A 15,062-nucleotide genomic window follows, 5' to 3' on the forward strand; every position below is an offset into this window, starting at 1 on the left:
TGTAGCAGAGAGCTCCCCAGAAATCACAATGTTCTTTACATATTAAGAGCCTGCCATGGGTGGGGCACTGTGCTGGCCCTCAAGATACAGTGATGAGAACAAGAGATGAATCTTTGATATGCTATTGACCTGATATGTTATTGAGAGGCAGCGGTAAACGAATAAACAACAACAGTTTTGGATTCTTCCAAGCGCAAGGGCTCCTTTTCAATGAGTCAGACTGAGCTGCCACTTCCCTGGGGAAGATACATGGGAGCTTCCATTTATCTGGGGCCCTGAGAAGGAGAAACATTTTATTTAAACAACAGGAGTTCACGTGTGAGGTCCTCACGGGCATATCTACACTAACTGAATTTACATTCGCCAAATGATTTGGGAACCCCGAACCCAAAAAATAGAGAGGTGGGGAGACACAAACTGGTAAAATTCGTAGGGTCCCAGCAGACACACATAATAAAACCACTTTCCAGAGAACATGGGGCTCCTGTGGCAAACATTCCTGTTGAACAAAGAGCAAATAATAAAGAAAGAAAAATCCACCAGAGAAAAATACACCATCAGAGTGAGTCGGCAAGTGCAAAAAATAGGAGAATTACTCCCTCAGTACCTGAAGCTAATAGAATAATCTGAAACAGATAATAAAATAAGTGCATGTAAAATAATTAAAGATTTAAAGAAGGTGTAAGACCTACGAGGAAAAACAGGAAAGAATCAAGGGGAAAGAATGCCAAAAGAAATCCTAGAAATTAAAATTTTAGTTATTGAAATTAATTCGATGGGTCATAGTCCCCAGGTCAGAGTCAGGGCGTGTGCGTTCTGGTGAGTGATAGAATCCTGGCTCAAGGTTATCTCTCAGTTGGTCTAGCGGCTCCCTGGACCCACTCAGTGGTGGTTATTGCCTAAGTGCATAATTGGGATATCGATATTTAGCAGCTGGCAGACTTCACAATGGTTGCCTGACCTGTCCAGTTTAAGAGCCATTATGGTAGGAAAGGCCAAAAGGAAGTCCCCATAGAGAAAAACAGAATGGAAACAAAAAACAACTCAGTGTACAGGTTAAAAAAAATAACGTAGCTGAAGAGAGAATTTGCGAATTAAAAGGTAAATCTGTGAAAATTACACAGAGCGTGGCAAAGGAGGTAAATGGAAAACGTTTTCTGTAAGTGGGAGAACCATTTCATAGACGGGAAGTTGAGGCCTAGAGGGGGCATCTTCCTGAGGTCGTTCTCTGAGGCTAACAGCATGGCTCTCACAGGGCAGAGCTTGCACTGAGCACCCCGGTGTCCTGCCTCCCTATGTTCAGCCAGACCCTGGTGTCCTGTGCCTCAGGCAGGGACCCTGATCCAGTCAGCAGTGGCCAGGCCACCCACCATCCACAGTGCCAGCCATGGTATCTTCCTGTGGAAAGTCCTGCTAAGATCTGATTTTCTCAGACTGGAGCTGTGAGCGTGGCAGGCAGCCACTGCTTCCTGGATTCCTTGCCAAGACGTTCCAGTGTGCTGGTCTCATCCCTTTACCTGTGGCCTCTGACCCTCAGGCTGAGCACTCTGTAGGACAGGAGAAATTGGGAAGCACCATCTGGGGAGCTCAGAAATCAGCGTCTGCAGACCCAGGCTCTCTTCACCCTTTTCTCCACCTGTTCTGCCTGCCCCTGGGTTCAACCTCTTAACGGTAACTCCACACGGTGTGTGGCCCACTGAGTTACAGACGCCTGGCTCCCAGGCGTCACATCAGGGAGAATAGCTGCTGAGGTGGGAAAGGGAAGTGGGAAGGGAAGCATCAAGGAAACTACGGCACCGGGTCCCTAAAATTCTTGGCAGCAAAGTAGGGACAACCTTGGGTCATATAGATGGGGGCAGGTGGCAGCTACTTTGCTTCTGGAAGATGTATGGTCATTTTCTGCATTCCAAACTGCAACCTGAAGTGTGTTTTCCTATGTAAACAACATCATACGATGCCTAGGTTCCGAGTTAACCCACGGATTCCTAGCTAGTAGGTGTTCTTGGTCCCATAGGGCCCTCAGAAGACAAGCCAGGGCTTTGTGCAGGGCCTGGGGCCGGAGGACCTGAGAGAAGGAGACTCTATGTTGTCAAGAGCTGAGATGATTCTGGAAGGAGTGAGGGGCTCTGGAGCCAAGAAGGGGTCTGCCCAAGGCCCCCTACCTGTCCAGGACTCCATGACCTATAGGATAAACAGAGCAGCCCAGGCTGATAACCTGGAAGAAGCACTGGGGAGGGAAAGGGAAGAGTCCTTCAGGAGAGCTTGGAAAGCCAAGTGCTGTTTGCTCAGTGCTCGCCCTTCCTGGGATGGGTTTCTTCGATTTGGTCAGTGGAGCGGGGAGACGGGTGGTAGGGTGGAGGTACCTCCCGGCTACAGGTGTATGCTTTGAGTGTGTTTTCATTTATCTCCTCCCGGACTTCCTGCCTTCTACTCTGTCACCAGGCATCAGGACACAGGTCATTAGGCATGAGATAAGGGGACATCTTTTATTCTCACCCCTGGCACCAGCCATGGGGTCCTGGCGCCACAAAGGAGCCCTTGAGTCACGTTTCCTGATGGAGGCCATCCTGATGCTGCCCGCTGGGCTTCCAGTCTGTCGTCCGGTGCCAGGCAGTCAGACTGTCAGGCAGACAAGGTTACCTCTGACATTCTTTCCGATGGTCTCACTGTCAGCATCACTGAGAGCTGCTGTGTGTGGAGCCTGAGCTAGTGCAGGTGTGTGTGTGTGGCGGGGACAAGGGGTGCAAAAAGGAAATGGGTGCAGTTTCCTTGTCATCAAAATCCAGAATCAAAGGAAAACAGATGTAAGTTACTTGGTGGATATTGAATGAGTCAGCCCCGTGGGATCAGCCCCATGCTAAGTGCTGGGAGGAAAAGTCAGAGCTAACCTACATGAAACAGTATGACAGGGAGCACTGAACTGACCGCACTTAATCCTCATATCAACTTGGCGAGGTGTGTAGCTTTATTGTCCCATTTTACAGCAGAGAAGTTCGAGGCCTGGGGAGGTGAAATGACTCACTGAGGTCCTCAGCTAGTAAAGGGCAGAGAACAGAGAAGAAGGAAGACTGTGTGGACTGGGAGTTCACACGGAGCTTCATGCAAGGGGGGCCTTGGGGGGCACCTTGCCAGCTGGGCAGGATCTCAATGAGTAGAAAATAAAGTGGGGAAAAGCTAGAGGCAAGTGTAGTGGCCACTCCCCTTGGAAGTCAGTTCGATCCTCATCTGTTTGCAGAAGCAGCACGACCTCAGGTGTCCAGCCATTTATTTGAGGACAAACTCTGCAGGAGTGACAAAGGGGGCCTAGACCTACCAGTCAAGCAACCAACATGCTGCCAGTTCATTCTGTCCTTTGTGCAGCACCCGTCCCAGAGCCTTCTCTCTGGGCCAGACTCTACTGAGGCCCTGGCGGTTACAGGGGAGGCAGGCCTGGTCTTCATCCTCACGGTCTTGTGGGAGACCATGCCGTGAACAGTGGCGGGGAATGTGGCCAGAGCCACGGGGTCAGTTCCAAGTGCTCCGCTTTCTCTTTTGTGGTACTCACTCGGCCCTGGCTTCTTTTGTTTCTTTTATTCACTTATTTAACAAATATTTACTGGGTACCTACTATGTGTCAGGACCTGTGCTAAGCATGGGGGATGCAGTGACGAGAAGAAATGTCGGTCCCTACCTGCAGGTTGCTCCCAGTCTAGTAGGGAAGACAGACATGAAACTATGTTGTGAATGACAGGAATAGAAAGGGATATTTCTGGGCCCCATGAGAAGTTGTAACTAACCTAGTCTTAAGGCTGGTGAGTGTCAAGGAGGCTTTGTCACAGGTGAAGCTTGTTGCCGATGCCCGAAGAATGACTATATGTTAACCAGATGAGGGGAAGGATGTTCCGGGCACACAAGCCTAGAGGTGAGAAGGATGATGGTGTGTTTAAGAGAAGATAATCTGATGAGGAGAAGGAAACAAGATCAGATCATGCAGGACCCCGTGCCCTGCGTTCAGGCCTCTGGGCTTTCTCCTGGGGCAGGGGAGCCATTGAAGGAGTTTAAGTAAAGGGAAGATGTGTTTGCCATCTCTTCCAGTGTTCTAGGGTCGGGGGTCTTTCCTCTTCCTAGTCCAGTCTGAACCACAGTCAGACGGGCCCTCCTTGGATGAGTGTGACTGACTTCTTACTATGTCCTGAAAAACAAAAAAACACTCGAAACTCCAGCTCTGCCATGGATGGGGGTGGCATGGGCAAGATGGTGCTGGCGAACCCCACGCACAGGGCACCCAGCACCTGCCTCTTCTCCACAGCCCAAGACTCGTGCCCCTTCTGTCCTCCTTGGTGGGGGCCCTGACTCAGAATAGCCAGTGTCAGGGACAAGGTGACCTCCAGACCTGGTCCTGCTTCCTTCTCCAGCTTCCCTGAAATTCTTCAATATTTGCCCTTCCTGTGGCCAGCTGGTGCAGCCGCAGTGGGTTGCTGATGCAAATCCTGGCCTGCTTGAGCTGGGAGGGCTAGGGAGGTTCATCAATGAAAGGGACAGAAAAGAAATCGGTGTGACTTGTGGGGCCTCCTGAGGGGTTCTCACCGCTGCCAGTGACAGGTACACCCTTAACCTGCTTTCCTTCCCCCTCTGTGGACTTCAGAATGGCTCTTGGATTGAATAGAAAATAGCTCTGTGCACTTCAAAATACACTTCTCCCTCCATCCAGAGCAATCTGCAATCACAGACTGTGAGGCTGTAGCTCCTCCTGGCCCCCCAGGGAGACAAAGCTGAAGTTAACCAGAGGCACAAATGGCTGGCTGTGCCTCCCTGACACATGGCTTCTGAAATATTTATTGATACTTTGGAAATGAAAAGCTGCTAGTATTGTGGTACTTGCCAGCGCCCACAAGGTCAGGCAGCATTCCTTAGGCAAACCCAGGGGAGCGGTGATCTGAGGCCAGCTTTGCTTTTGTTGATTTGTTTTTGTTTCGTTTGGGGGGAATATGAAAAGCTGACACATCGTTCACTACCGTACCCCCAGAACCCAGCTCATGCTTGGAACAGAGAAGATCTTCAAAAAATAATTTCTGAATAAATACTTCTTAAAGGATATTTTGGGGAGAAGATTAAAACAACACCTACCCACATCTCTACACCATTACAGAAAGGCTTTTGCTTCCGAAGGTGGCCTTTCAGGCCCGCCTCCATGCAACTAAACTTTCCGTAACAGTATCACGCACATCATTTTGTAATCTTCTGCTTTCACTTAGTTGTTATTTAACAGGATTTCTTGCTCTATCAAGATTTAAGCACTATCATGTTCTCCTTTTTCTTCTTCCCTACATCAAGTCAAAGTGAGTCAGCCCACCCCATGCCAAAGTTGGAGAGAAATGTATTCTCAGTCATATATTTTTCCCCCTGCATCACTTTTAATATCTTACAGGGCCGTATGTCATTCAGGAAAATAGAGGCAAAGGCCACAAGCCTTCGACCTATGACAGCTGGGATGCCCAGCTCCTTTCCCTCTTCTCCCTCACTAGGGTGCACGGATGTCTGCTGAACTCAGAGAGGTGCCAGAGCCTCACAGGCCTCCCAGCCTCTGGCACTGACATCCCCAGTTCCAGCAATGTCCACCCCAGGCCCCAAGGGGGTGATCTTCAGAGAGGCTTTTAAAACACAAGCAGCTGGTATTTCCAATCCCCCCCGCCACCAAAGGGGACCCAAAGCCCCTGCACAAAGGCCATCCTTGCAGGAGAGGGTGCAGGAAATGGAAAATTATATTTTCATCCTTAGTATCTTCATATAACAGTCAGAACAGGGCGGAAATTCATTATATCATATGTATTCTCCTTGTTAGCGGTTCATCAGCGTTGTATCTTTTTTAAATTTACTTATAGTTTGTCTCATGCCTCAAAGGAGTTCAGGCAGCTACAAGAATAAAGACAACAAAGTGGAAAAAAAATAAATTGAAAAAAGTCACGACCAGGAAAGCATGCAATAGAACAAAATGTCAATTATCACATGGTTTCTGACTACAGAATCTCCCTGAGAGATGATGTACACATTTTACTAAAACAGCCCTTCTTGGAAGTTACCGGTTGATTTTGTTGCAGATGGTTTGTTGCTGTGGTTGTGGTTTTGTTTTGTTGTGACAGATAGTGCTATAGCTAACACCGTCTTGCTGAGGGCTTTGTGCTTCTCTTGAATAATTACATACTCAAGATAAATTCCCAGGAGAGGGATTACAGGATCAGAAGGTCTAAACTTCTGTGTGGCTCTAGCTACCAAACACCAGATTGCTTTCTAAGCAGAGTTGTACCAATTTACAGTCTAACTCCAAGCCTATTTTTTAGCTGGGAGATGAGCCCCAAAATATGTGGGAGGGGTCTCGGCTTGGGGCAGGGGGCCAAGGGGTGGTGCACAGGTGCCCTCTCTAGCTTGAGCCCCTCCTCTTTGATAATTGATGGGGGGGGGCAGGAGAGGAACAGAATGAGGCCCATGCCCTGAGGGAGCTCCCTGAAATAACTGGCCCTCGAGGGGAGGGGCAAGACTATCTCATGTTTAGAGCTATGTAGCTGGTGATGGTCAAAGGCCCTAGGCCTCACAGGAGTCCTGGGTCCCAGATCTGATTTCTTCTAATGTAGGAAAACCAATAATGCTTACACTGCCAGAGATTATGAGGGAGGTCTGTGGCACTGCAGTGGGCACCTAGAGACATAGAGGACTCTTCTGGATGAAAAGTTAAAGCATGGTCACATGTGATATTGGTGTTGATAAAAAGCCTTGTGGTCAGAGATATTAGCGGTGCCCCAAGAGCTCCAGTCATGTCTCCTCTATGAGACGGGGAGCTCTGCCATGACAGGGGCTATGTCTCCCTCATCAGATTAGGAATCCCCCAAGATGGACACAGTGTCTTTCCTATCTGCCTGGGAACACCCTAGGGGCAAGTTCATTTTCTCCTCAGCATTTCAGGGCCTTCCTGGAAGCATAGATCTGTCTCCTTCCTCAAACTAGGAGCCCCGTGAAGGCAGGGGCCATGTTCTTCCACCCACTCAGGGGGCCGCATCTCTAACATACACTGTGTGTGTACTTGCTAGAGCAGGATTATTACAGTAATTGGACAGTCAGCTTCTTAGAATGGTGTTGACCATCTGGACTTCTTCAGAGTATCAGAGACTTCGCCATATGCACAGTCTGAGCCCTTGGCCTCTGGCTTCTGGCTCCCGGCTCGTTCTGCTTTCATTTGGCTAATTACAGAACCAGACTCCTTTCTGGGCTGGCCTGGAAGAAGCTCCTGGATGGAAGGAAGAAGGATGAGATAGGAAGGTGGCAGCTAGATGGCCATCTCTTACTCTAGAAGGGCTACTTTCTCTGGAAGAAGTTCAGGACCCCATGCCCAACCTCAGGCATCTCAGACTTTGGGCCAGAGGAGCAGTTACCTGTGGAGTAGGACTAAGCTAGTAGTTCATGAGGTATAATCGTCAGGCAGCACCTAAGGCTCACAGAGCCTGTTCCCTGCATTATCTCCTCTCGCCTTGGAGAGAGCCAGAGTGTGTGGACAAGTACAAACTTACAAAAATCAGATGAAGACACCAAGGCACAGAGAAGGGAAATGAGCTACCCAAGGCTGCACAGCTTATACGTAACAGGGACTCCACCCTTTTCTGACTTTAAGTCCAGCTCTCTTTGCTCTCTGGTGTCCCTGTGACAGGTCTGAGGACCTTACTCTAGACAGAATAAGAAGCAAACCAACTGCCCCACCTGGGGATGGACTCTCAACCTTAGGACTAAGGGACACCCTGTGTTCAGCTGTCTTTAGTCACTGACACCTCATTGTGAATGAGATGGAAATCTTTCCCAAGAGCCATGGGAGATCTGGAAAGCTCTAAGCCTTAGAGAGAACCTAGCTTGAGAGACACAGAAACCAAAGGCACAGGAAGAAGTAGCAACTTGGTGCCCCAGACACACGAGCTGTTGACCACAACCAGCCAACTCTCCTATCCCTTGTCTCACCACTTTCTCATGGGGCTTCCTTCACGCCGTTCACCTGGAACAGATAGGAGCATTTAAGCCTTTATTTAAAGGCTTAAGTCTCAGAGACATGGGACAGGCGTCCTGAGGGAAATAGGTAAGGAGCTGCAGGTGGCACAGGGCTAGACTTCTGCCCCAGCCCCACCTGCAGGCTGGGGAGAGGACCCCACAAGCCACGTTGCCTCTAAGCTGCCCTGAGCGGCTTCATTTTTAGCTGTCTCATGCCTCTCACTAAGCTTCCCCTTGTGCTTCCTCTGCAGTTTTCATGAACACAGCCATCCCCATTGCAGCTGTCCTCATCGTAAGTAGATTTTTCCTCCATTTCCTGGTGGGTAATGGGGGGCAGGATGTCTGGAGTGAGAGGCCACCCGGGGTTTGGCCTTTCTGCAAAGGGACTTTGTAAGACGGCTCAGCAGTCAGGCTGAAAATAGGGCCATGGACTGAAAGTCTATACCGGGCGGGTCCCTTCCCGCTTCAGCAGACTGGGGCCTCAGCCTCCAGTCCCGGAAGACCTGAGGCTTAGTCTTTAAAAAAATTAAACATTCTTTTGAAAATAGCTATGAAACTTTTTAAATTATAAAAGCAAAACATGTTCATTGTAGAAATGTTGAGAAATTTAGAAAGGAAAGGGCAGAGAGAATTTAAATCACCCATAATCCCATTGGCAGCACCTTTAATGTGTTTCTTTCCAGTCGCTTTTTAAGGCACATAATATGACCTTTTTACAAAAATAGGATTGTGCTGCACATGCGGTTTCGTAATCTGCCTTTTGAAACATAAGAATATGGCACGAACAATTCTCCACGTCATTAACTATTACAGTGGAGGTTTTCTAAAGTGATTTTGACCAGAACTGCGTGTGAGCTCAACAGTGGGGGACAGCAGCACGCCCTTCCAGAAAGGCCTGGGCCCCCATAAGTTCGTGGCTCTTTTCCCTGGCTTCTATGATGGCTGCAGTTCTTTAAAAAGATGCATGTATTTCCCCTGGGGCCAGTGTCCCTGAGTTATGGTGAGTTTACAGCCTGTCAGGCATGCTTGGGAATTCACTTTCAGCCTGATTTATTGTGCTGGTTCTGGCCTGGTTCTTCAGAGAACTCTGGGTAACAGAGTTGGCTGTTCCCATTTTCCCGGCTGAGGACTGCTGTCTGAGACGGGGCAGAGCTGACCTAACCTGAGGACTCCTCCCTGGTCCTTCCTGGCAAGGGGTGGGCAGGACAGGGAAGGAGCGGCCCCAGCCCTCCAGCTTGAAGTCCTGAACTTGCCAGGGTTGTTGCCATGAGATGACTGTGAGGATGATGGTGTCCTTAACGGAAAGATCCCCTCGAGTGCCCTGTTCCAGGCCTCGTGTTTCCTTCCCACGGGCCGAGTGCTTCGAGTACGAGGAGCCCCCATGCTCAGTCACCCTTGTCTCACATCTGCCTTTGTCCACAGACCTTCGTGGGCCACGTCAGCTTCTTCAAAGAGGCGGACTTTTCGCCGTCTGTGGCCTTCGCCTCCCTCTCCCTCTTCCACATCCTGATCACACCGCTGTTCCTGCTGTCCAGTGTGGTCCGGTCTACAGTCAAAGCTCTGGTCAGGTGAGAGGAGAACCCAGCAAGCACACTAGACAGGCAGCTCCTGTGGCAGCCCTGGGACTTGCTCTGGTGACCACTGCAACCACATCTGTTTTGTCCCAGGACGTACTCCCCCTGGGACCTCTGAGCTGGTTGTGGTTGGTCAAAGGGACATAGGCCATGCGTGGCTTCCCTTCACACCATCCCTGAGAAAGGACTAGCCAACTTACTTGCATATTTCCAAGGAGAGGGAACTCAGTGTCACCTTGAAGGTAACTTGGTAAATAAAAAATTAATATTGAGCCAAAATTGGTACACTTCATAAATTCTACACATTGGCCCTGGTTTTACCCTCCAGAGCCACCCAGAATGAGCACCATCCCTTCCCCACAGGACAGCCCCTCAGATTTCAGAAGGCGTCCACTGAATCTTCCCCACACTGAGCATCCCCTGTTCTTCCCATGGGTCCCAGAGTCTTCACAGTCCCCGTTGGTGAAGCAGCTTCCCCAACATGGCTGTACATCCTATCCGCCGTTGGCCTGCACCTCTTGGAGGCCCCCACTTCCAGGCTCTAGAGCCAAGTGGTGATTCTGCCAGTCTCCCAGAGGCATCCCCCTCTTAGGAATGAAAGCCTGAAAGTAGAAGGCTGAAGCTTTGACTGGAGCGGGGGATGCCGTAGCTGGAGTGTGACGATCTCTTTGGGCCTCTGAAATTGCTCCTTGAGAGCAATGGCCTGTCATGCCTCTTAGGAGAGCTATGTCCTTTCACATCATCAATGGTACCAGTCAGTAACAAATGTCTTCTGTACCCAAGACTCTTAAGCCTTGAGGGAAGTGACACCCGTGTCTCATGGGACTCTGGCAGGTTCTGGACAGCTGGCAGAGAGGAGTAGCTATTGGAATAAAGTAGCTGATGGGAGGCACAATTTATACAAGGAAGCTCTGGCAGGGGTTCAAGGATAGAAGGGAGCATAACTCAGCAGGATTGTGGTCGAAGGAATATCTAACCAAGGAGTAGCAGTCTGGAAAATGATCAAGTCCCATTTCCAGGGTTAGCTGTGCTGATTCAGTTTTATTGGCCACAGCATTGTGACTTCTCATAATCACCCTTCCTCCCCCACTCCCACCCCAGCCCTGTGGTTCTGTGTATAAACCACAGGTTCGAGAGTGCTGCACCTGTTGAAAATCGCTTATGCTGATTCAGAAGCATTTCCACATGCAGACTGTCCTAACCTCACTGTCACCCACATAGCTGAGGCCTTTTTAAAGAGGGAGATCAGACTCTGGGCTGAAGATGGGAGCAGGACACAAGGCCAGCTTCAACCTTCCCAGGCACCAACTGTTGAGAGAGAGCTGGATCAACAAGAGACAGAGGGAAGCAGGCAGAGACTGGCAGTCTACTCCTGGTCAGGGGAGGGGCGGTGGTCATGCGCAGAGTCATAGCGTTTAGAGCCCTAGACTGTTCTTGCCTTGAGAGTTGGAGGGCTTGTCAGGCACCAGTCCTGTTGGACATTTAGCAAAAGGGAGGAAAGGAGTATACAAACAATTCTCAAGCTTTCCTGGACAGCTTCCACAGTCCCAGGGATGAGAGAATGAATGAATCGAAACTTCTGGAGCCTCCTCTGGGTCCAGAAGGAGATCCCCTGGCGGGGAAGAGATTGGAGAAAAAGCTTCCTGCTCCATGAGTTAGCACTAACACCTCCCCACATCTCCCCCTGCAGGATGAAATTATATGCCAATAAGGCATTTAACATAGTGTCTGGTATATACTCCATGCTCAATATTAGCTGCTATTAATAACAAATCCTAATTCTAGCTAACCTTAATATAGACCAACCTTAGCTCTAATAGTAACGGACAAAGCCTAACACCAACCATCCTTCAGTCTAACCAACCTTAACATAAAATGAACCCTAAAATTAACCAAATCCGCCATAATCCAGACCCCAACTTACTCCAGCTGACTAATCAACCCTAACAAATCCTGGTAACACCTGTTGCCCCCACCATGGATGCCCCCTGCCCTATCCCCGCTCCAATGGGAGCTTTGTAGGGGCCACACCCCAGAGCCAAGAATCTTCTCAGAGCTGCTCTCTCAGGCTGCACCCTCTCCTCTCTTCCCTCCCCTCTGCCACTGGCAGGGGTGAGGGGTGTCTCTGTGCTTCATCTGCAGCGTGCAAAAGCTGAGCGAGTTCTTATCCAGTGCAGAGATCCGGGAGGAGCAGTGTGCTCCCCGAGAGCCCGCGCCCCAGGGCCAAGCTAGCAAATACCAGACAGTGGTGAGTGCCTGGCCTCCCATTGCTACTCTGGCCCTGCTGCATCCTGCCTCGGCCTTTCTTCACAGGAAGGGGGACTCCTCTCCATGCACAGCTCCCAGGCCCATGGGCCCTTACCTCCTCCTAACTATCCCTAGCCCCTGAAGGTTGTGAACCGCAAGTGTCCAGCCCGGGAGGACTGTCAGGGTCTCATGGGTCCACCGCAGAGGCTGGCCCCCAGTGCAGACGGGGATGCTGACAATTGCTGTGTCCAGGTGAGTCCTAGACCCTGCACCCCAAGCCCAGCCCCAAGGCGCCATCTCCAGGAAGGAGCTCAGTACCTAAAGGGCCAGAGACCTATGTACTGACTTCTGCCCCAAGGTCACCCTGCCTACCCGTAGGGTCCATAGAAGTCCCGAGACAAAGGACAAGTCTCCCATCCCAACCAGTAGGGAGACCCATGGCTGTCCTCTTGGGGAGGATGCCTCGGGTGAGGGTAAGCAGGAGAAAGCCATTCCCTCACCCGCTGCCAGTCCAGATCCAGGGACTGGAATCGGTGTTTTATAGCTTTCATGGAGGAGGGGACTTTCACACTGAGAATCCAGCTGCCTTTCTGTTCCCTTTCGGGAAGGTCATCGGAGGCTTCTTCACATGGACCCCTGATGGAATCCCCACACTGTCCAACGTCACCATCCGCATCCCCCGAGGTATAGTCCAACTCATCCTTCCATCATGGTCTGGAGGTGCCCTGCTACAAGTCTACAAGTCACGTCCAAAGTGTCCCCCTCCCCATGTCCCACCAAATGATATGGAGAGAAAAAGAAAAATCAGCATTTACTAAGTACCTGCTCTATGTGTACCCTTAGTGGGTGCTCTGGGATATGAACGCCAGAGAGCAGGTGGGCTTCACCCTCGAGGAGTCCATGTGCCAGGTGGGACTGTGGCAGCAAGGACAGGACAAGAAACTCACGTCTAAAGTGTCCCCCTCCCCATGTCCCACCAAATGATATGGAGAGAAAAAGAAAAATCAGCATTTACTAAGTACCTGCTCTATGTGTACCCTTAGTGGGTGCTCTGGGATATGAACGCCAGAGAGCAGGTGGGCTTCACCCTCGAGGAGTCCATGTGCCAGGTGGGACTGTGGCAGCAAGGACAGGACAAGAAAGGGGGCCTTGATGTCAAACCACTGGATGCAGAGTAGGGCGCTTCACAGAAAGGTCAGACCCAAGTAGCCAAGGAAGGCATTGTGGAAGAGGTGGGGTTTCTGAGAATGAGCAGGGTCCCTTGGGCCATAAGGCAGGGTGGCCATCCTGGCAGGGACAACAGCATGAGCGAAGCATGGAAGTGGGATGAAGGTGGGACCCAGGGTGGCGTTAGTGGGACCATGAGGAGCTGGGCTTACACTGGGGAGCAATGGAAAGGAGAAGCAAATGCTTAGGAATGGGGAGTCATTGATGAGAAAAGACCCAGGGAGCCAGAAGGAGGACATAGGTTCTCTCACAGAAAGGCTCAAATGAGGAATGACTCCCTGGGGAGTCTAGGTAGGAGGAAAGCAGATGGGGCCCCGAGTGTATCTGTCTGTCTTTCTGGGCGGTGGTTGTTCACACTCCCTCCTGGCCCCACTCCCATCTGTCGCCCTCCTTCCCTGCAGGCCAGCTGACCATGATCGTAGGACAGGTGGGCTGTGGCAAGTCCTCTCTCCTCCTTGCCACCCTGGGGGAGATGCAGAAGATCTCAGGGGCCGTCTTCTGGAACAGGTAATAAACACAGCCTCAGGGCTCAGTTAGTGGGGAGAGACTGACAGTGGCCTGGTGGGCAGCCCTCCTTCCAACCCTCCTGCTCAGCCGGAAATGCATTGTGCATTCTGTGTTCAGTGAGTACTCAATAAATGGGGTTAATTGTTATTCTCACTATGATCATTAGTACTTACTAAAGCCTTACTATGTGCCAGGTACTTTGCTAAGTCTTCTGCATGTATTATTCCATTTAGTCCTTGTGACAACCCACAAGGCAGGTGACAGTTCACATTTTATAGATGAGGGTTAAACTATTTACCCTAATTCACCCAGCTAATAAGTGGCAGAGCTGGAATTTGAACTCAGTTCTGTTTGACTCCAAAGCTTGTGCTCACTCAGCAGCACTGCCTCCCAGTGTGGAGACTGTAACACAAACATTGGTTTCCGGCTTGATCAACAGCAGAGCTGGAGCAGACCATTCATTGGGTGTTTTGAGGAGCCAAAAATAACCCAGACAAACATGGGTTTCTGAGGAAAGATCACTATCTTAATTAAGGAGCCGGAACCCTATACTCTATTATTTATATCCACTGATTTCCAAAAAGCACTTGAAACTAGTTGACAGAAGATACATATAAAATAGAAGCTTTTTAAAAAAGTAAGAAAAAAGGAGCCAAGAAACGAAGAAGTTGGAAAAAGCGTTGAGAAACCTGGGCAGAAGATGACTACTACAATCAACACACAGCCTGGCTCAGGGCTCCCTGGTAGCCAAGGGAAGGGGGGGACCTGATGGAGGTCTGTAGTGCTCGTTCTATGTGTATTGTAGCCATTTCAGCAAAGAGTAAGCTTTCCCCAGCAATCATTTCTAAGGGGAAATTATTATTCGAGATTTCAGGATTTTCATAAGAGTGAGTACAGAACTGAGAGAAAGACCTTGAGCCTAGTGTCTGAATATCTACACATACCCCCATGTGCTGCTCTTCCAAAATGTCCCTGAATGGTGCACCCAACAGATGGCATGTTTTCCTCCTCAGTGGAGCTGTGAGCTGGCAGAAGAGCCCCCTTGGGTTTTCCATGAACTCAGTCTCTGGAGCCTTCAATCTGTCAAGGACTGTGGTGTGTTTGGGGACAGAAGAGCCTCTATCTCCACTTCCCATCTTCTTTGGGGGTTTTTCAACACAACCTGACTGGGAAGGTCCAGGCATTGGGTTCGAGGCCACTTTGCCAGTCCTCATACCGACTACCCCTCAGGCCTTTTGAGTGAAGAGCTGTTGGCTGACAGCGCGTGTCTGTGACAAGAAGACAGGATTCCCCAGGGAACCGTGAACTGAAGAAAACACCCACTATTGATTGGACAGCTGCTATGGGCCAGGCACTTTACTAAGTGCACTGCAAACATGATCACATTGAAGGCTTTCACTAAACCTCCCATTGGATGTTACTACCCTATTTCACAGAAGTAGAGACTGAAGATAAAGTCGGGTGACTTACTGGTCAGTATGTGGAGCAGGGACCCAAGGCTGG

At 50.1% G+C, this 15,062-nt stretch overlaps 1 protein-coding gene across 4 annotated transcripts in view; it reads left to right on the forward strand.

Annotated features, from left to right (window-relative positions):
• The window catches only part of ABCC8 (ATP binding cassette subfamily C member 8), a 72,081-nt gene that overhangs the window by 28,334 nt on the left and 28,685 nt on the right, over positions 1-15,062 (forward strand). For all 4 annotated transcript variants that reach the window (XM_006904729.2, XM_006904730.2, XM_025046411.1 and 1 more), the window contains exons 11-16: positions 8,256-8,296; positions 9,427-9,572; positions 11,721-11,826; positions 11,961-12,077; positions 12,434-12,509; positions 13,454-13,559. In XM_006904729.2, coding sequence (XP_006904791.1) covers positions 8,256-8,296; positions 9,427-9,572; positions 11,721-11,826; positions 11,961-12,077; positions 12,434-12,509; positions 13,454-13,559 — 592 coding nt within the window. The remainder of the gene's footprint in view (positions 1-8,255; positions 8,297-9,426; positions 9,573-11,720; positions 11,827-11,960; positions 12,078-12,433; positions 12,510-13,453; positions 13,560-15,062) is intronic.

This window comes from Pteropus alecto, unplaced genomic scaffold (assembly GCF_000325575.1).
Source record: "Pteropus alecto unplaced genomic scaffold, ASM32557v1 scaffold120, whole genome shotgun sequence".
NCBI classification, from domain to species: Eukaryota; Metazoa; Chordata; class Mammalia; order Chiroptera; family Pteropodidae; genus Pteropus; species Pteropus alecto.